Genomic DNA, 23,412 nt, shown 5'->3' with positions numbered 1-23,412 from the left:
TTTTTTGTTATGTTATTTTATCCACTAAATGGAAACAGAATACAATTTGGGCTCAACACTGTACATCTGAACAATACAGCTTAACCTAAGACACTCTGGCTTAACCATTTTTACACAGAATTCCCAGCCCAAGAGACCCCCGGGGTTAACGCCAAGGAGGTGAAGCTGTTTCAGTGCACATCAAAATGTTAAATTCCTGCTGCGTGCACTCAGTCCTGAGGAGCAGATTACAAATCCTCCATCACAATAAGCAAAATGAAACAAATGAATTTCAGCATAAAACATTTAATATTACATACATCTGTTTTTGTCTTCACTAAAATACACCTCTTTATTTCAGGAATAGAATAAAATATTTTCACTTTCAGCAAACTACATAAAGTTATTTTCATAAATAATAAATTAGAATCTCTCTCTTAAGAATCATTTATGTCGAAGTACACTTATAGGCTACACAAGTTGTATGACACAAGCACTATGATTCGGTCCCAGTAGCATTTTGTACAGGAGACATTCAAAAACCACAAAGTATCCGGAGAAGAATAAATTACAACAACTTATTTACAAATGGTTTGGAGGTTCTATATACATTCAGTGTGCATTTTCATCCTTCTCTGCCTGTTGTGAATGACGTGTCATATGCATTCTGTGCACATTACTTTGTATTTACAGAATGAACATCAGCAGCTTTTCACAGCTGAAAGAAGTTTGGTGTTCTGATTTAGAAACAGTTCTCAGCGTAACCTTAAAACAATCATTTCACACTGGCAGCCTTTGGCAAAGAGTTCTGTGTTGGCCGTATGTGGCCTCACCCATTGCCTGGAGAGCCATTTCAACTGAAATGAGCTGAAACATTATGACGCTGCACAGCTTACCGTCACAGTGAAGCCAAATGGTACACGCCCGTCTGACATGGTGCCAACTTGTTCTTCTATCAGCAAACAGCAGAAAAGTAGAAAGATTCAAAGTGGCAAAAATAGAGTACATGTTATTAGCAATGTATACAAAATATATAAGTGAATACACAGCATCCAAATAGCATTAGTTTAGAAATGGTGTAAAATTACAGGACGTTTTTTTCTCTTGCTGCCTGCTCTGGAATGATGCCAGGGAGGCCTCATTTATGTTAGAATTTTAGATAACTGGTGTGGGTATTGAGGAGATTTCCACTAATTAATCTGTTAATTGTTAGTGACTTAATACATGGAGTGCTTTGAAGATTACTTTATCTAGTAATTAGTCACAACATTTTAAATAAGAGTCACAGTCAAAGCATTAGAGCATTAACATAACTTTGATGAGAACAGACCATTAAGCCCAATAAGCTTGTCAATCCTACTCACCCAATTTCTCCAAAATAATATTTCTGGCCTTGTTGCATCCATTTTATCAAGCGGCCTTTTTTTCAGTAAAGAAGAGTGGGAGTCAAGACATTTGCTACATCACGTGACAGTCCATCACAGTGTCATTCACGGCAAGCCAGTTCACCTAAGATGCACATCCTTAGGATGTGGGAGTATTTTGGAGAACCTGAAGAATACCCACCTAGACACAGGGAAGAACGTGCAACCTTAACACAGAAAGTGTCAAGGCTGGGAATCAAATCGACTTTTAGTGTGTACAGTGATCCCTCGCTATATCGCGCTTCGCCTTTCGCGGCTTCACTCTATCGCAGATTTTATATGTAAGCATATTTAAATATATATCGCAGATTTTTTGCTGGTTCGCAGATTTCTGAGGACAATGGGTCTTTTAATTTCTGGTACATGCTTCCTCAGGTGGTTTGCCCAGTTGATTTCATACAAGGGACGCTATTGGCAGATGGCTGAGAAGCTACCCAACTTACTTTTCTCTGTGTCTCTTGCGCTGACTTTCTCTGATCCTGACGTAGGGGGTGTGAGCAGGGGGGCTGTTCGCACACCTAGACGATACGGATGCTCGTCTAAAAATGCTGAAAGATTATCTTCACGTTGCTACCTTCTGTGCAGCTGCTTAGTGAAGCGACATGCTGCACTGTGCTTCGCATACTTAAAAGCTCGAAGGGCACGTATTGATTTTTGACTTTGTTTTTCTCTGTGTCTCTCTCTCTCTCTGCTCCTGACGGAGGGGGTGTGAGCTGCCGCCTTCAACAGCTTTGTGCCGCGGTGCTTCGCATACTTAAGCCAAACAGCCCTATTGATTTGTTTGCTTTCTCTGTCTTTATGACAGTCTCTGCTCCTGACGCACACTCCTTTGAAGAGAAAGATATGTTTGCATTCTTTTAATTGTGAGACGGAACTGTCATCTGTGCTCCATGACAAGACAGTTTAAACTTTTGAAAAAGAGACAAATGTTTGTTTGCAGTGTTTGAATAACATTCCTGTCTCTCTACATCTTCCTGTGTTTCTGCGCAAATCTGTGACCCAAGCATGACAATATAAAAATAACCATATAAACATATGGTTTCTACTTCGCGGATTTTCTTATTTCGCGGGTGGTTCTGGAACGCAACCCCCGCGATGGAGGAGGGATTACTGTATTCACTGATATCGTTTGTTTAATTTCCGCTGCCATTTCACTACTTTGATGCAGTATATACATTCCTTCAAGTCAGCACATCCATTTTCGCACAGTCACTTGACATTTTATAATGACGGTTCATCTTTTGTGTGGAAGAGAAATCTCAAGACATACCATGGTTAAAGCTGACAGATTACAAGCAAACCCTGTTGAGAAGGCACCCGATACCAGAAGGACAAACTTCTGTGCCTGTGAGCAAGCCAGTATTGTGGTACCATAATATAAACCATATAATGTATAAAGAGAAGAACTGAAAGGAGGCCACTCACAAGATCCCATTGCCATATAAGTTATAAAAGGGAAGCAGGCAAAGTCCTGCATGGTACTCCACATCATGATAAGTGCGACACTAAGAAAATGAAGGGCAAACATTTTGGTTGCTGCGATTTTGCAGTTAGCCTGAGCGTTAAATTATCAACTCCTCTGAGCATTGCAGATCCTCTTCATCCAGGAATTCCTTGAAGTCTTGGCTCTCCAGCATGTGTGAAACATTGTAAACATCATTATTATATAAATACACTTCTAATTTTGGCAACTTGACTTGGTTTTATATAAAGGAACATCTTAATCATTAAAAAATGATCAGTCAATGATATACTTGTAAAAACGGTTGATTCAAAGATCCCAACTCTCATGTGTAATTTGGCATGCTTAAATGTCAGGAAGCCAAGTGACATCAATGGGTCAGGACTGCATACCAAACAACGTTCAGACATGCAAATGTGAGCAAGTGGAAGTGGAAACTGTTGAGCATTTCACTCACTTTCGGCCTCTTCAAAGTCCAGCATGACAGAGCAGTTGTTGATTTAAGTGCACAGAGTTAGCAGCTTTGAAGCAAATGGCCAGCAGACAGCCAGGAATGTCACAGACTGAGAGCTACGGCTGCTGGCAGAAGGGCTTGCTTTCACCTTGGAGCGCTCATTTGTCCATCGTAGACACCAAACTCTAATCTTCGTCAGGTCTGACAGACATCTTACTTTACTGGAAGAAAAAAAAGAACAGTTCAAAGTTCACCTTTTTAATTATGATATGACTTTACCTTGGCATTTTTGTGATTACACTTATATTTCAGAACAAATTCAAGTGTGTCAAATTTTTAGCCACTTTGTAACATATTATAACTTTGCAATGGTAGCTTTAAAGGCAAGCCTCTGGATCAAAAACTTAGCGCACAACCATACCACTACAACCCTCAAGGCTGCCACTCTATTTTGCAAATGTTCAGCTATTTAAACAAAGACATAATGTACAGTAGTCTTCTAGAGATCACCATGCCCAGGATCAAAAATGGTTGTAAGCAATGGAGCCTTCACATTCTTGTTGACTGGTTGCAACCAGTTTAATGATTATAATCTTAATTCCAGTGCTTGTATCTTTAATCTGTGAATCAAAATGATCAATAAATAATCTGTTCTTCCTTGCACCAACCAGTTTTCTAACATAACATTTAAATATCCTCAAAGCCATATACTTTAGTTCAGAGTTGTGGGAGCCTAGGATGGAGTCAGCCTGGATAGTTTGTCATTTCATTGCTGGTTCCACTTACACGCTGTAAATACGTGGAGGCTTTGTTGCGCTATTGTCCCGTGAAACCCAATAGACAGATGCAAACACTGGTTTAAAAACACCCAGACTTAATTTAATATTCTTCAATAAAGTGTTTAAAGTGCCCAAAAGCACCTCCACTACCATAAACAATAATCAATAACACAAGAAACACCAATACTATACTCAAAATCCTCCACTCCACCCAGCAGCTCTGTCGCACTTCCTCCCAACTCCGGCACAGTCTGCTGGGTTTCCCACAGTCCTTTTTATAGTCCTCGACCTGGAAGTGCTTCTGTCCCTCAGTCCTTGTGATTCCATAGCACTTCCGGGTCAAATGAAAACTCCTCTTTTTCTTCAGCCCGGAAGTACTTTATTTCTTCCGTCCATGTGACGAGGTAGTACTTCCGGGCTATAATAGAAACACTTGCGCCTCCCTGCAGCGTCCCCTGGCAGCCCCCACGGTATCCAGCAGGGCTGTGAAGCTGAACTCCATTGTCCATGATGCCCTGCGGGAATTCGGGGCACCTCCATGTTGCAGGGAGGACTCCATCTAGCGGCCTGTGGGTATGGGCCGGGATAAACTGTCGGCCATCTCTCACAACGCGTACTCACACTCACCTGGGACCAGTCGCTAAATAACCAAACACACACAGGTTTATGTTCAGACAAGTTCAGTATTGCTGGGAGCAAAGGAGATTCAAGGTACAAACCAACCCAAGGCAAAACACTACTTCACTGCAAGGTACACAAATGAAAAACTGGGAACACCATCTCGCACCGAGACAACGCACATCACGCCAACAGTGTATTTCAGGACAATGCGAGGAAACTGCACCCCCCACCCCCGAGTGCAACCAAACTTAACCCTAGTAGAAACTTTTATAACTTTTACAAATTTATCAAATTAGGAACAAGTGGAAAAAGACACTCATCATTTTTTCTTCTCCCAAAAGTGATCTTACTATAAACAGCTATACTCTAGACTTATTATGATATTTCAATATAAAACATACTTTATATGATACATCTCCTGTTTGTTGTAAATGTCATTAAGTACTGTATTTGGTATGTAAACTCTTAAAATAAAATGTTGCACTCAGACAGATGGTCTAGTTTGAATTAATATCACCATAAGCGATCAACAGTGACAAGTATGCACATGAATGAGTTTGCATAAAAGTACGCCAGAATTCTTATCTCCTTCTTCACACTCATTACACTAAATTTAAAATGTGGAAATACATCAAACATTATGGATTATTTTGTAGCTAAACATACAGTTTATTCAATTTGATTCTGTTACCCACAGACATGTACTGTACATAAAATGTCAGCTAAACAAAGAAATGCAAATTCAACACAGCCGTTACTGGTCATGAACTCATTAGATCCACAAAGGAACAACCATAGACCACTGAAATATCAGATACATGGCATAAAATAAAAAAAATATTAGTATAAACATATTTTTGTATGAAATACAGTAACATAATTTAATAGAGTGTAAAATACTGATTTTTATTGACAAATGTTGGTGTGTGTATTAATGATTCTTGTATGTACTGCTGTCCCATCAAAGTTTTGCTGCTGCCTTCCCCTGCTTATAGAGTGTCAGAAAATGGATGGGTGAATGAATATATAAAAATATTTCTTGAAAATTTTATTTCTGTTTTAACATGTTCTACATGCAATATGCATGCCCTCTCCGAAACACATAAAGGCAAATTTTTGCATTGAAGTGTTGATGTTATAAGAAGAACATAAAAAGCTCTTTGGTAGATGGTTTATTCATAAGGAAGTATAAGGCTAAAGTCATTTAATAACAAATTAAATGGGGTGGAGACAATGGTGTACTGCAATACATGTTTCTATATGTACTTAATGTGCTGCAGGAGAAGAATGAAAGATGAACATGGGCAGGAACAGGAACAAACTCTCACTTTTGGGTATCTTCTATATCTCTTTAATTTCACAGCAGAATATACACAGCCACTAACATCATAGAGATAACTCCCAAATTATTAAAAAAAATGTTCACACCTGCTCCCTTGATTGATTTAACTTTTCAATATGGGCAAAGAAAAATAATGTAGGGACAGTATGCTCTACTATTTAAGGCATTGTAAATTAAACCCAAAAGCTGTTGGTTCATTTTTCACCTTTTCCTCTCTCTGTGACCCTGAAACTTCACTTTATCTGCCTATCCTTGAACTCTGTGCAATACCTGTAAATGGTTCTAACAATCTCTGATTTTATAAGTTGGATAAAGGTGTCAGCTAATGAAGTACACACACACACACACACACATATATATGTTCCCAAATATGGCAAATTAGATTTCTTTTGACGGTAGTGCAATGGATGTGATGTACAGTACATCTTATTTAAAAATTCTTCTCATGCTATGAATAGTCCTTCAACTAATGATAAATTCTAGTTTCACCTTCAGCCCTATTATGCAATTATAGTTAATCCACACACGCATTATATTTTACTTGTTTTTGTTTGGCAACTGTCATAAGTGGAAAATCCTGTTCTGTCAAGTATGAAGCACAAGGCAGGATAGTGATATGGGTGAGGATTAAGACAGAGTGGTTGCTCTGAGGCTAAGGATCTGCACTGGTATCTGGAAGGTTGCTGGTTCAAATCCTCATTATTGCCAAAAAGAGATCCTACTCTGCTGGGCCCTTGAGCACGACCCTTAACCTGCAATTGCTCCAGGGGTGCTGTACAGTGGCTGACCCTGCGCTCTGACCCTAAGGGGTATGCGAAAACTAACAAATTCCTAATACAACAAATTGTTTAAGGTGAAATAAAGAACAACAAAAAAAAGTGGTATACTATGGAGCACTTTGTTAACATAAACATAAAACTGAATCATTAGAAAATACAATTAAATATAAAATTAAGTAAACATTAGACTTTAGAAACCAAAGACAAAACACAAGGACTGTAAAGAGTGTCAAGACACACAGGGCTAACATTTACAGAGGACACAGAAAGCATTATTTTAGTTGACACAGTACAGTAATAGTTACGGCTACAGCCTCACAGCTCCAGAGTCCTGGGTTTGATTTCTGACCTGGTCAGTCCTCATTCTCCACTGCATGGAATTTTCTCCAGAAACTTTGCCTCCTCGTATGTCTGGTTAATTCTCATGGCCTGAGTGTGACTGAGTGTGGGGGTCTACACAAAATGTGTTCTGCTCTGGACTGGTGCACCTCCCAGGGCTGCAAGGGATGGATGAAATAATAGTTTCTTTAATGCTGCTGTCTACATGGATTTCTCTCTATTTTTTTTTTTTTTTTAAATTTGAATCCACAGTAATTCGTCTTCTTGCTTGCTCCTCCGGCTCAAGATCACAATAGTATTAAGTACTGTGAAAATTATGGCAGGTGGAACTGAATTTCTTTTTAACTGTACTTAAGTCTATGTTCATTTCTAGTTTTTGAGCTTTCCAAATCGGGTTTTCCACTGCTGTGGATTGCCTGGCAGAACAAATTGCGGTGTGAGTATGGGAGATTTTGGGTATCACCTTTGATGCAATGACATCTGTTCTGATATAGTACTCTTCAATGTGTTCTCGTCTTGTCTCTCTTGCCGTGAGGACAGGCACCATTATTTGCTCAACTCTGACTTGGATTAAACAGACTAAGAAACAGATACAGAACTGCTGGAAAGTCTGTAAAGCAGTTCTGATATTTCTGTACAGATAACATTTTGAAAGGTAACATTTATTCTATGAAATCCTTGTTTAATTAAAAGCAATCCTTAACCTTATACAAAAAGATTTTATATCTTCCATGCATTTTCCCAAAGAACTGATGCAAAGAAAATAAAATTATACTTGTGCAAATGTATAATAACATTCAATAGAACAGTCAACAGCACAAGTGTAATTATAAGCTAAAATAATTCTGTCCCACTTAACTGACCACTGAGCCAAACACCAGGACTAAGTTTGAGAGGCCCGCAATTGCGGTATATTTGGGTAGGATACATTGAAAATAAGTTTGTTTACTTTACATGTACTTTACTACTTTACTATGTACTTTACATTTTGTGTGGTTACCATTAAACCAGTCTGTGCTTATTATAAAGGTTTATAGGGTCATTATTGTTACGTGTGCAAAGTATTATAAAATTCTTACTCAAATGTGCTAATCAAAATGCAACGTGTCACCACTCTCTGGTGTCATGATTAACGAGTACAACAACCTTATCTCAAGCGTCTGCATTCCTTGCCTGATAAATCTCAGAACACAATTACAACACTATCTACAATTACATGTACTGCCAATGATGAGGATGATATAGGCTGTTATTAGAAAAGGAATTTCACTGATCAAGAACATTTATATAGTCTACTGCTTTAAGGAAGTGTGTAACACAATGAAAGACTATGGTCATCAGGTCATTTTTTTTTCTCCTGTAATGTGAAATTGGTGCAGGAGTATAACAATCCACAAATTAACTGCTGCTTTACAATTATATATTCAAAGCAGTAGAGTGTTGTACCATGTTAGCCATAGATTGATACAGGAGAAAGTAGGGTGAAATGACACCTTTTATGGCTAACTAAATAAATTACAAATGCAAGCTTTCGAGGCAACTAAGGCCCCTTTATCAGGCAAGGTTACAAGGCCTTAGCTGCTTCGAAAGCTTGCATTTGTAATCTATTTAGTTAGCCAATAAAAGGTGTCATTTCACCCTAATTATACATTCATTCATGATTGTTATTTCATGTTATTCCAAAATCTGCTTATTCTAAGTCAGGGTCACGCAAAGCCACAGGCACATCCTGCAGCAAGAAAAACATTGGAGAGGGAGCCAGCATTTGTTAATTGAATGCCAGCTAAAAGATGCATTTGTTGGTTTAATATTGTGCAATTCATTGTATTGTTACATATAGCAAGCAATGCAGCAGAGGTAGGCTGAAGCTCTCTGTTACTGTAAATTAGGTTAAGAGGATTAAGACACAGATGGATATACAGTAATCCCTCGCTATATCGCGCTTCGCCTTTCGCGGCTTCACTCCATCGCGGATTTTATATGTAAGCATATTTAAATATATATCACGGATTTTTCGCTGCTTTGCGGGTTTCAGCGGACAATGGGTCTTTTAATTTCTGGTACATGCTTCCTCAGTTGGTTTGCCCAGTTGATTTCATACAAGGGATGCTATTGGCAGATGGCTGAGAAGCTACCCAACTTACTTTCTCTCTCTCTTCTGCGCTGACTTTCTCTGATCCTGACGTAGGGGGATTGAGCAGGGGGGCTGTTCGCACACCTAGACGATACGGACGCTCGTCTAAAAATGCTGAAAGATTATCTTCACGTTGCTATCTTTTGTGCAGCTGTTTCCTGAAACGACATGCTGCACAGTGCTTCGCATACTTAAAAGCTCGAAAGGCACGTATTGATTTGTGCTTGAAAAACAAACTCTGTCTCTCTCGTTGTCTGCTCCTGACGGAGGGGGTGTGAGCTGCCGCCTTCAACAGCTTTGTGCTGCGGTTCGCATACTTAAAAGCCAAACAGAGAGAAAAGCAAACAAATCAATAGGGCTATCTCTGTGACAGTCACTGCTCCTGACACGCACTCCTTTGAAGAGGAAGATATGTTTGCATTCTTTTAATTGTGAGACGGAACTGTCATCTCTGTCTTGTCATGGAGCAGTTTAAACTTTTGAAAAAGAGACAAATGTTTGTTTGCAGTGTTTGAATAACGTTCCTGTCTCTCTACAACCTCCTGTGTTTCTGCGCAAATCTGTGACCCAAGCATGACAATATAAAAATAACCATATAAACATATGGTTTCTACTTCGCGGATTTTCTTATTTCGTGGGTGGCTCTGGAACGCAACCCCCGCGATGGAGGAGGGATTACTGTACTGTAACTATATTTAAAATAAAAGACTTGTGTTGTTACCATATTATTTATGTAATTGTATTACACTGTTCAGAATAAACTACTTTTTATTATGATAAGTTAAATAAAATGCAACATTAAACAGAATAGAAAACTCACTAAAATTGAGAAACAGAGTGAGAGAGTAACCTGAACCAAAGGATATTCACTTTACATGTGGAAATTTTAGAATTGTGTAGATGATATATTCTTCATTCAATAAAACGTTTTGATTTGAGTTACAGTAATGAAGTCAGTGTGTGAATTGGGAGATACACATTGTAAAGATTTTATTTATTATGAACATGGTCTTCTTAAGTTTGCATATGCTGGATTTATGTCCAAATGTCTGTTGATGGCGTTCACATTTGATAGCCAAGACTCGGCCAGCTCTCTGGCACTTTTGGTACTGGCCTTAAATCTTACTTGTACATTGTCCCAGTTAAATGTATATCTTGTTGATTTAGTAAGCGTGTAGATCAGTGATCGTGAGTCCTTTCTTCTGACGGCATTGCGATGTTCATGTATTCGTGTTGCGTTTCTTTTTGAAGTTTGTCCTATGTATATCGCTGGGCAAGAACTGCATGGAATGCTATAAACTGCATTTCATGTTTCTGCTGTCGATTTCTTGTTTTTAGCATTAAAGAGGACCGTGCGCAGATTGTTCGTGGGTTTGTGTGCTGTTCTGACACCTAACTTGGCCAGAATGCGTGCTGCACCTTCAGACACCTTGTGGTGATAAGGAAGTGAGTACCAGGTGGGGTGAGGGTTCTGGTTCAAGTCTATTGTTTGCTGATTATTATCCTCTGATGAAGGCCTCTGGTAGGGACTGAAAGCTCAGGAATAAAAACTACTTTATGATACGTGATTCATTTTCTCCCTTTGTGGATCTCCAGCTCCAAATATGCAAACCGTATCACAGACCTTCTCTTCCATACTATATATATATTGTGGGGAACAGCCCGGACACAAGACAGGTAGACATGTTGATTTCACCCAACACATGTTTATTTACGATATTTACATCCATCGAAGTGCACAATACCCAGTGCCGCAGCACCAATCACGTCCTTGGCCACAACACAATGCCTTCTCACAATCTCTGGTCCGCCTCCACTCCTCTCCACCAAGCTTCATCCACTTCCACCCGACTCTTGCCCTTGACTGGAGGGAGGCAGCCCCTTTTATACACCCCGGATGGACTCCAGGTGCATCCTGAGGAGCTTCTGTAGCCACACCCCTGTGTGTCGGAAGCTCTGGCCATGTATCTGGAAGTCCTCCAGGTGTCCCCTATCCTCTTCCCCCCAGCACTTCTGGGTGTGGCGGAAGTGCTGAGGTCCAGGGCTCCCAAGGCATCGGGGCGCCCCCTGGCGGTGACCACGGGCCCCTACAGGGTAGAGCTTCCAAGCTCTGTACCCGTGGCCCCCACAGCAACCAGGGAGGAGGCACAAGCCCTCCTCCAGTCCTCCTGGGCATCCCGGCTGGGCATGAACCCAGAACACCTAAAACAGTGACATGTTACATTATTTTTAATTTTTTTTATTCCATAATGTATGTTTTAAATGACCCAAACTTTGTTTAGCTGTGTTACCTCTGGTATGTCTCTGGAGGGGAAGAAAATGGATTTCCAGGAGTTTGTTACCAGAGTAGACAAGGAAGTGACCATCCAGGAGAACGTCCTGATTTCAATGGTTGTTTTCTAGTGAGGATCTAATAAACGTAACAATCATATGCCACCTAAGCAAAATAACCAGCTGAAATGCAAAGCTGGCAGGAGATTAGCTTTCTTATACATTTCTTTACATAAAGAATCTCTGGCTATCTATCACCGCCACACAAAAAGCACCAAGCCCACCTTTACACTGTAACTGCTGAATACACATAATTATTGTTGTTTACTATATATGTATTTTTAGTTACCACACTTATTCTTCAAGGAAATTTGTCAAGAATGTCCAGTTTTCATTTAGATTTCTTGAATACAGCACACTGTACAATTTTTTGAGATTTCAGTTTTCCATTAAAAAGCATTATCAATTTGTTGAATGTGTATCTTAAAACTAAAAAATATTCTGTATGACTTCAGTTACAGATTAGTTTCCCTTGATAGAGGTTACATCAATGTTTACATTTGTTACTCTTCCAATAGCTGCTCCAGGTGGCAAACAGATCCCCAATACAAGTTAGTCTAACGCAGGGAGAGACAAGCACACCAGTTCATTTTTTCTGCTACCTGAGATAAGTTTTTCTTAAAATTAAAAAGCCAACAAATTTCATTTATTTAGAAATTAATGTAAGAGTAATCAAACTATGTAAGCATTGTTCTATAAGCATAAAACAAACAAATGTGAACTCAGTATTTACAGTATGCTATACTAAAAACAGCCTCACAGCTGCATTAGCTGCTTTTCTGACAATATAATTTCAACAGCAAACAAACAAACAATTTGCCCTTGAGACTTAAACAAATTTAGCTCATCTTTGGGTATGCCTTTCAAAAATAATAAGAGATTTGAACTAAAATTAGTCAGACCCTTCATAACCCACAATTAACAGTAGGACTTCCATCAATGCCATTTTATATCAATTGAACTGGCCACCACTAGCCCATCTGGGTTATGATTTAAACTGCATGTTATTGTGGAGTACTGTTAAAAAGCATGTTTTAATGTAGTTTACTAACACATGTAACTGCATTTTATTGTGACTGTTATTTCTGAATATGATTCACTGTTACAAAAAAAAAATTGTGATAAATGATTATTTGAAACAAATAAAAATGTAAAATGCTCCAGCTTTCCAATTATGTCTCTGAACGCACCTTAATGTCAAGTCATGTGTACATTTTCTAACTTGTTTATTACTTCCTACTGGTGCCAGAATAGACTCTGATTCACTGTTATTTCCAATAATGCATATTTAGTAAGATACAGTAAGCAAATCTAACACATAATTGGTCAAGATGTAATTGAAATGTTTACTTAGGTGATTGTGGGTAGCACAGTAGTTAGCACTGCAGTCTCACAGCTCCAGAGGAGTGACTGTGTACTGTGATGAACTAGCACCCCATCCACAGATGGCTCTTGCCTTGTGTCCAGTGCTGCTGGAATAGACTCTAGGCCTTCAGTGGCCAGAATTTAAGTAAATGGGTTTAGATGCGTGACAGTCAAAAACAATTTAGTTTCCATTTAGTCCAGTCCTCCTAAAATATATCCCCCGGCTCTTCATTCCTGACTCTTTACACAAAAGTAGTTTTCATTTAGTTTGCTTACATGTGTAAGTGTTAAATGTATATTATAAAAAGAAATCCTGTCCTGGAAAGCAAAAGCAAGGCTACAATACATGATCTTGTCGGAAGACATTTAAAAGACCCGCGAGACCAAAGAGACTTGCCACGGTGCGTCTCGCGTGGACCGTAAACATGAGACATTGTGCCAAGAGATTGACCCAGGACCGTCTCGCGATGACGTAGAACATGAGATTCTTGCAAGACACGCCCTACTTACAACCAATATTAAATAAGACCGCGGGCAGCAAAACACTCAGTCTTGTGGAGGATTTGAGCACATACAGATCCAGGGGCTCAGCGCATATAAAGCGTATAAGGACATACGTTATAAATGAAACGTTGATGAATAAGCGAAGAAGAAATCAGCGCGGAGAAAAGAGACTCAAAAGCGTTGGAAAGGAAAAAGAAAAAATAATCTAGGTGCAAATTCAGAAAATAAGGCAAGTAATTATCAGCCCGTAACAAATGGAATTGAAACAAAGCATATCCAATCGGGCTCAGAATTAAAAGACAGAGTAACAGACAAAGTAGAACTTCATAAAGACGTTCACAAACGTTGGTGCTATACACATGCAGAGCAGATTATGAAAGCAGAGCATTCGAAAGGCTCAAAAAACAAAAAAAAAAACGTATGCGCGATTCAAATGTGGAGAAAGTTAAAGAATATGAAAGTAGGAAAATTAGAAAGTATAAAAAAAGAAAGTAAAGATCGCAGTAGCGTAAACAAACAGAAATTAATACTCGAAAAAGGGAAAATAATCACCACGGACCAGGTGTCATTGAAAAAAAAGCAGGACAAAGCGAGGTCAGAGATAAAAGACAGAGTAGAAAACAAACTGAAAAGTCATAAAGAGGTTACAAAACAAAAGGGCCAAACACCAGCAGAGCAGGTTAGAGCTAATTCAGGATAGGTTTCTCTGTTTGAAATTTCAGCACAGACAAAGCGATCTACATCATCATCAGTTAATAATTTTTTTTGCATGTGAGGTAAAACACATTTTTGAAATTCTCTGACTTAAACTTCAAAGCCTTACAATATTTACATACTTTTGACATATCACCTATGTCCATATATTCAATATCTATTCTCCTTTTAGTTATTTCTCTGAGTAATAATTTCTCTCTTTTTGCGCTAATGCGAAGTTTAGTTTTTTTTTTTTTTTGACACTTTCGTTTTTTTGCTGCTTTCATATTCTGTATCTTGCTCTGCATGTGTTTCGGAACTACGTTTTTGTGGGGTCTTTTGAACTCCAGTTTTCATTATCTCTAACCTGACACAGTCATTAAACACATGTCTCACTGACCTCATTTAAAAGATTCAGCATTTTTGGACCCGAAAGATTCCAAATATTGTTTTTACAGAAGTTGTGAAATAAAAGTGAAACTAATGAAATAGCAACAATTCAAAGAAAAAAAATCTTAAAAGTATGTCCGGAAAACCAAACATGGGAGTTGGCGAGCGAATCGAGCAGGGGGCAAAGCCCCCTAGTATATATATATATATATATGGTTGAAATAGTTTACTGTCAAATAAATGCAAAGAGTACACGACACGTGTTTCGCCCTCATTCTGGGCTCATCAGGTGTACACACTCCACTGCACTCCCTCTCGGGAATCGAACCTCGGACGTCAGCGCCAGAGATTGTGACACAGACTACGAATGCCGTGAATGTAATTACCCCGATCTACATGCTGTCAAATAAACGAACCACACGCCGTGGCGCAACGTTAGGGGCATCGCCTCTGGCGCTGACGTCCGAGGTTCGATTCCCGAGAGGGAGTGCAGTGCAGTGGAGTGTGTACACCTGATGAGCCCAGAATGAGGGCGAAACACGTGTCGTGTACTCTTTGCATTTATTTGACAGTAAACTATTTCAACCATTCTATGATCTGCTCCTCACAAACTGAGGGCACCGTGGCGGATGTTAGCAGGTTGCTGGCCAACCACAAGCGTTACCTGGTAGGTAACCACCCATACAATCAGATTGTGACACAGACTACGAATGCCGTGAATATATATATATATATATATATATATATATATATATATATATTAATAGAAGAATCCATTACAAAGCAAATTAATTACCTGTTTTAAACTTTCCCCTAACTTTGTGAATAACAGCAAATTAATTACCTGTTTTAAACTTTCCCCTAACTTTGTGAATAACATTGAGGTACATTTTGATGTCAGCGATGGAGGGGACGACAATCTGTTACATTCACTTACACACCCACCTGCAATGGACCAGTTTAGGGTTGCTAATTAACCTCACTTGCCTTGAGATGTGAGAGAGAAAATGGAGCACTTGGGGGAAATACACACAGACACAGGGAGTGTGTGTAAAACGACAGTGACACACATAAATGGCATATTATTAAATCTCTAAAAATAGGCACATTAAAAGCAATCTGTATAACAAGCAATTAATCTTTATTAAACCACAAAAAGACTAAAGTTCACATAATGTTGTCTCACAGGCTTAGTTACACCTAAGGTGTGGAAACGTATCTAGTCAGACTTGATGTTTAAAAATTTTAATTATCAAAACACTCTTGGAATGCGTGAAAAATATGCATACGGCTTTGACAAAAAGAAAGTTGAAAAAGAAATGAAGAAAACATCTGAATATAAACTGATGTGAAAAGTGACGAAACATACTTATTTACACCTCTGTAATTCAATGCTGCATGAAACAGATTAATCCCAGATGTACTGTATATTGAAAGCAAATTATCCTCCCAGTACACAAACAAAAAGAGCAAAGAGCCACATGAAGAATGCAGTCTAGTGATGAACTCAAAGACATTCTGCGTCAAAGCACTACCTGTTAAACAAGGCGTGACTGCCACACCTGCTCATTTCAAAAAGAACAAGTTTATAACAACTCCATCTGCTGACATACACTTTCTGTAAACTTTGGCAAGAGAAAGTGCTATTCTAAATACAGCATAGTACTGGCCATCTAGTCATCTATTTACTAACTTGCATATCCTGGCCTTATGGCTGCAAGACAGGACGTGGATGGGATGACTGCTCCATTGCAGGACACACACATACATTTATGTCTAGCCAGTTTAGAGTCACTGTTTATACAATCTAGACAGACATTAGTGGGATAACGGAGAAAAACTGTAGTACCAAGCAAAAACTAATGCAAACATGGGTAGATTGAGCCAACCCTTTGTAGAGAGTACTGTAAGTACTCAAGGAATTCAACTCATGTTTGTGAAGCTTCTGTCTCTCCCCCTCACTTATTGACCAACCTTTTAATGAAAAATATCATAATCGTATATATAAATGCATAAACTCCTCCTTCATAATAAAACAAATGCACAAACATAACTGTAAACGCATATATTCTTCCACTTATTAATGTAGCTGTTGTACAGCATTTAAATTCATGTCCATTTTCTTTGAAGTAGTAGTATGCATTGTTCAGGCATCAGGTGCTTGGTGTACTTTATAGTAGAGGAAACTACCATAACATTAAGTTTTAACTAAACAGAAAATTAAAAAAAAAAAAGAAAATAAATACACCTTTTATTTATAAAGGCTACCTTAAGTTGCTTTAAGTAAAGTACTTATTCTGTTTATCAGGTATCTTTACCCCTGGCACTTGCATTTCTCCTTCAGTAAGACAATTACGAGATTACCAAGAAAGATGTTAATTAATGAGATCATAAATGGGAGACAGTCCACTCAGGAAAATGTCAAGACATGGTCATACAGATCCAAGTTCATACCGAAACATCATCCTAACAGTGCACAAATCCATAAGAATATTGTGAATGAGAAAGAATCAAAAAAATATAGATGCTCTGGAAACCACAGAAGTTGATAATCAAACACTGAGTCATGGTTGATAATTTATGATTCTAAGGCAAGTATATAACATCTTTGTGTTGTACCAAAACCATTACCAGATGCTGTGAGTGAAAAGATAAAATATAAAAAGGTGCACAAACATAAATCCCAGTGTGTTTTTTGGCCAATGAAATGGGAAAAAAAAGACATTATCCGTATATTGCTAGCCATAAATCTCTGCAAATAGGAGTATTTTATAGGGAGTGTACAGTTCAATTTACATTATGCCTCAGCGCTGTCAAGAACATGTTCTTCATTCAAGCACACCAGGACTAAGCCTAAAGTATCATGAGACCCTGTTTTAAGAACAATCAAAGGATTCACATATCTGTCTTTCTACTCCAAAGTTCTGAAAGCTGTTGACCCTCAGAAGAATTCATGAGCAACAGTCAGTTCGAGGTAATAGACCATCTGTGGACCTACATCACTGCTAGAATCATTAAAAAAACTCTGCCAAAAGTAACTAGAGTCATCTATGACTGACAAAATTTGTTATTTTAAAGCTGATTGATAGTTTTTTTCTATCAATATTAAACAGGGCTTTCCAGGTGGAACATCAACAGTTTTGTAGCATCTTGTGTTCTATTTTAGCACAGCAGAATAAGATAAAATATGTATTGCATATACATATATTGTCAATATATATTTATAACCTGGTGCAGCAGGCAAAGATAAATAAAATTAAAAATGACAATCATTAGGAATATATAGGCAAAAGTCCATACAAGATAAAAGATTCTCACAGACCCTGACTTAGCTCCTTAGCAGAGAGATGTTCCTACTTTTAAAAATGCATGTGGTAAGAAATGTGGTATTCCTCAGTTTACATTTTGACGCATGACATTTTATGGTCCCCCTTGATCATTTCAACTTGCAGATACTTCGAGCAGGTGGGAGGTTTGGTGAAAATGCCCCTTGCCATCGTGGGCCCCTGGCATGTACCCAGAACTCCCTAATATGGTATGGTAATATTGCCCCCTGGCTAAAAGTATAATAATTAGTATGGTATTAGTGAGGTAAAGAATACAAAATATACCAAAAAGAACAAGTAACAAATGCCCTTTACAAGTAATTGGTTTTCTAAAATGTCATTGAAAGATATGATATTGCTTTCTGGATGTCAAGTTTGTTCCTGTAGTATTTGAAGCCTGGGATGGGTGGATAATGCTTTCTTTCAGCACCAGATTGTGAAGTTTGTGTCATGCTCAGTAGCAACTATAAGGAATAATGGATAACAGACAATAATGGAATGTTCGGGCAACCAGAGTCAGACTGTTAGATGTTCATTCACTGGGTCTGAAAACCTGATGACTTCCAGTTTGGAGAACCTAAATAATGGCTAAGAATATGGTATTTAGTCCAACGGTCATACAAACTAACTTGAAGGACATTATGGTACTGTAATTAGAGTTTTAATTAACAGTATTTTCATTTAAAGTGCTTGTTTTGTCAAGTTGTGTTGTATAATGTATAGTATAAAGCTGTGGTATACATGTCCTCCATGGATCTGTTGTGTGGCATCCCAAATGAAATGAGTTTAATGATTCAAATGTGCTGGACTAAATATGCAACATAACTGGGAGCTCAAAGCACATAAAATGACTGAGATGAGTACAACATGTCAGTAGTCATTCATTGATTTGATTTATTTCACAGTGGTGTGGTGTTGGTTGTCTTAAATCAGGTTGGGACTATAGCATGTAGGAGACATTCACTGGATAATCAACAAGGGTTCCAAATGTATGGGTGTGGATATTGTCTTTACAGATTTGCAGATGTTCAATGTAGGTTCAAACTACATGGGGAGCTGTGGCTTTGACAGCTGTTTCTGTGTTGTTGGACTAAAATGAGAATAGAGGGATCCATTTGTCTGGAGAAGAGGTATTGGTGGTTACTGTGCATGTGACTTGACTCTTATAATATGCGACTGCTTATATACCTTCCCACATTGCCTTGGCTCTAAGTTCTTCCCGATATATTTGTATATCAGAGATCATTGTTCTTATCATGCATGATGACTTTAATCACATTTTTTTGTTATCTTAAGAAAAATATACAAGTGTGATCAGAAGTGTCCCCATGTTATTATCTGACATTTAGTGAAAAGTATGATGGTGACTTGCTTTCGATTATGTCTTTGCCAACTTTTTGTTTCGAATTATTGACTGATGTGTATATTGACCTTTATTACAATGTATCCACAGTCACTTAAACTTGTATGTCCAGCTGATTAAGATGTGTTTGTGACCAAAAGGATCTGATGACCCAGGGTGCAATGAAGCAGGTCATTATGTTATAGAATAGTATAGATGCTTTATTAGCAAGAAGTGCTGACTAACATTTTACATAAAGATGTTTGATAAGTAATGGATTGTCCTAAATTTAAAAGGCCAAATTAAAGAGGTATCTTATACTCTTAAACATGCAGAGCCATGACTACTTACTAAATACACATCATACACTGAACCATCATCCTTATCATTTTCCAGCGTGCTCTGTTCTGATGTTAGGCAGATGGCACTATCCTCCAGGGTAAATGTGGAACTTGAGGCTATCATATCTCTGAAAAAAACAATAACTCAGGGTTAATCTGAGAAATTAACAGTTTTAATCAAAGGAAAATGCAAGCAAAAGAAAGAAGACCAAATGGTGTCAATTTATTTATGTGCAATATGATACTATCGAAGCATGCTGACTTTTATAAATCAATGCATATAAAGTTCAATGCAGAAAAAAATATATTTAAAATCTTCCTGCTGGATGCATGATCCATTTAACAAAGCTATGTACAGGTTTCCATGACCAAATCAACAGGTTCAAATTTCTTAGTTAGCAACACATTATTTTCATGACAAATTGAAGCAATTCCAAACCTGAACTAAATAAAAGGCCACATTTTCAAATATATCCCCTTATTTAGATGTCCTTAAACTTGCAAAGAAGATTCGTTATATTTCTGCATGCATGTTAGAGAGGCAACAGTATTCCAAAATTTTAACTTGCATTTGGAACTACACACAGTTTTAAGGAATGATTTATATTCTTAATGAAAATATTTAAAAATCCATGAAAAATATTTTGTGTTTTTTTTCTGTGATTTCCATCAGGTATCTGCAACACAAGGTGCCAGTGAAGGCGTGAAAGCCAGTAGTTTAGAATCTTTGGTGTAAAATCTGATCTTAACAAGCAGCCTTCTGCACCTTTTTAAAAACTAGTTTTAACAATGTTAAGTGCCATTTCAGTAGCTAAATGCCTAGTATGTGCTATTAAACAAAAGTTTTACACCATATTTAAAATCACTATGATATCAGCAGTTACACAGCACTGTAGCTCACAGAAGCCAGAAAACTGCACTGCACATAAGCCAAAATGTAAACCCGGAGCTCTTAGTATTCTAGGAAGTTCATGTAATAATATAAAGTGATATGACATTAATAGTTTTGAAGTTTGACTTTGATTATTGGCATATATACAGATCACTTTTGTGCTTGAAAAACAGATCAATTGCTGAGAAAAATACTTCTGTGGAGAACATGATGCTTTGGCATACAGTGTCATGGCAATACAGACTTTATTCCACCAGCAGCAGATGTGAGGAGAAAACCAGATGTGGACAAAACACAATCACACACAAGTAGTTGAGAAATATCATTCATGCCTATAGCCCACAATCAAAAATGAGGCCTGCATGCTATGGAGAAGAAATGCCAATACCTCTTCCACCAAGCTATTTCAGTTCTACTTTAACTTACAAAAGATGATTAAAATTTACAGAGCCCTGGAGTATTTATGCTGTAGATAAAACATTTTACACAATTTTGATTGTTATGCTACATGCATAATGCCACATCACGCCAAAAGGCTTTTTTTTTAAAAAATTTATAGTCTAAACACTGCAGGGCATAAGAACTTTGCATTTCTTTACTGTAATTCTTCATATCTAGATATTTAGGATTGTGTTTCCACCTTTCCTAATCTTCAGAATATATGAAGCAGCATTGAGCATTGCATAGGTAAGTGATTTTAAGCTCTGGTTTTTTTGTATGGTAGTCTGACTTCATTATCATCTGGTATTTCACTTGCCCTTAGCCATCTTGTGGCACTCAAAGTGTAGTCTTCTTCTTTTGGCTGCTCCCGTTAGGGGTTGCCACAGCGGATCATCTTCTTCCATATCTTTCTGTCCTCTGCATCTTGCTCTGTTACACCCTTCACCTGCACGTCCTCTCTCACCACATCCATAAACGTCCTCTTACGCCTTCCTCTTTTCCTTTTTCCTGGCAGCTCTACATCCTTCTCCCAATATACTCAGCATCTCTCCTCTGCACATGTCCAAACCAATGCAATCTCGCCTCTCTGACTTTGTCTCCCAACCGTCCAACTTGAGCTGACCCTCTAATGTACTCATTTCTAATTAAACAAGGAAAAAAAAAAAAAAAACAAAACTACCCCCAGAGTCAAAATTCTGGGTTGGGACACAGTCTACAGTCTTGTCTTGATCAAATGATGTGGATTTATACAAGGGACATACACACAGACTGTATATATTAGGATTATGGAAACTGATAATGACCCATAGATATTCAAAGGTTAACATCTAAATCAATAAATAATCTCCAGACCCTGCCAATCACCTACAATTCAATGCAATTAAGCACAAGTTTAGGCTGCTTACGTCACTGTTTCACATTCTTTGATGCTGGCTATCACATATGTCCTCGATCTTAACATACTACTCTTGCTAACCATGTGCAATAAACATTTCTGCTTCTTTGAAATTAGTGCATTATCCTTCTTCATAAGAATTTAATATAATTATCAACCTTTTTGTCATGGCTTTCAAAAGCCTTCTCACCTTTATTCTTAGTCCTTGAAATATGTTTTTCTAATTCAATTCCTTGTCTAAATCAGTCTTTATTATATATGATAAACTCTAGGGTGCACATTTACCCTCCTCTTCAATTATGATCCAATTATGACATTGTTTACATCTACGTAACAGAACGTTCTATAAATGGGCACTAAATGAAATAAAGATGTGTTAACCAATATGCATGTTGACTCTTGTTGATGCATGTTACATTCCTCGCTAGCTTCGTTCATCATTTTGCAGTTTTGTCACAGATAGTAACAATGCCCCTTAACAATGCAACTCTTCCTAAAGAGTTTCTGGACAACAACTTCATTCTATGAAGCTCTTCTCTCCAAATAAATATCAAGAGTCTAAGAACTGGAGTATTCCAGTACCTCCAGGTCACTGCTATGAAGTTCTTAACTTTAAAGCAGGGTATATCTCTAGGATGGCCCTAGTTATACATCTGCATATTTGGTTGCAGAACTTTGACACACAGTCCTTGCCAGCTACAGCATAATTCCTAAAAAGAAAACTACTACTTGTTCCTAGACTGAAGCCCATTCCAAAAGACATCACTTAACATTCCTCAACCTATTGATACAGCTTTTCAGTACTCTTTATCAGGTCTGCCAACTTTGATGTGTATCCTGTGTTTGGCCTCTTACATTTATCAGAACAAACAATGAAAAACGTTTGTGGAGGGACGGTAAACCTGTTTACTGTCCCTTCATAATATTTTTAAATACATTTCAAATTACCATCTGTTTTGCAGGAGTCCTTTGATAAGAAGAGCTAGCCATGTCACTAATCATTGGCATTTTCGTTATAAAGCCCTGAGCCACCCACAACTGTTGGGGACCTTGGCAAATAAGCACACACATCTTATCATTTAAATGTATGTGAAAAAATGCAGAATGAACACTGATACTGAATGAAACATATTGGCCTTGGATAACTGACGATTACACTGCCAAGGCGAAATTTTTTCTTTTGACTTCCTTTAAGAAAACAGTTCATATAAGATATAAACATTGCATCTTCAAAAATAATTTAAAAGAAAACAACACCATTTTCCTATGAGAAGGCAGGGTTAGCTGGGGACCGACTTCTACTATTTAAAATTTCACTTATAATTTAGTACAGCACTGCTTATAATCAAACATTTATTCTGGCTGCTTCTGTATTCATGCCATCCATAGCACAATAGCTATTCCACATCTTTCAAAAAGAAGACAATTTGCTCAAGTTTTAACCTTCATGCATTTTATTATTGCTAGAACATGGAGTAACATTCTAAGAATGTTGTTAAATCAAAAGGAAGACATACGAAATCTCTTTAGTTTATTTTGAACTTGCTTGAATGGATGACATTCTTTTGCCATTAAAGTA

The 23,412-nt window shown here is 37.9% G+C and overlaps 1 protein-coding gene across 5 annotated transcripts in view; it reads right to left on the bottom strand.

Moving 5' to 3' along the window:
* Positions 1 to 269: 269 nt before the first annotated feature.
* Positions 270 to 23,412, bottom strand: part of LOC114652120 (phosphatidylinositol 4-phosphate 5-kinase type-1 beta-like) — a 181,504-nt gene continuing 158,361 nt past the window's right edge. For all 5 annotated transcript variants that reach the window (XM_028802324.2, XM_051927787.1, XM_028802325.2 and 2 more), the window contains 2 exons: positions 19,616 to 19,733; positions 270 to 3,540 (listed from right to left, as the gene is read on the bottom strand). In XM_028802324.2, the coding sequence (XP_028658157.1) occupies positions 3,538 to 3,540; positions 19,616 to 19,733 (121 nt within the window). In that variant the 3' untranslated portion in view covers positions 270 to 3,537. The remainder of the gene's footprint in view (positions 3,541 to 19,615; positions 19,734 to 23,412) is intronic.

Source organism: Erpetoichthys calabaricus, chromosome 5, assembly GCF_900747795.2.
Source record: "Erpetoichthys calabaricus chromosome 5, fErpCal1.3, whole genome shotgun sequence".
NCBI classification, from domain to species: domain Eukaryota; kingdom Metazoa; phylum Chordata; class Cladistia; order Polypteriformes; family Polypteridae; genus Erpetoichthys; species Erpetoichthys calabaricus.
The sequence above is the reverse complement of the archived record's forward strand: the minus strand, read 5'-3'. Positions and strand labels throughout refer to the sequence as shown.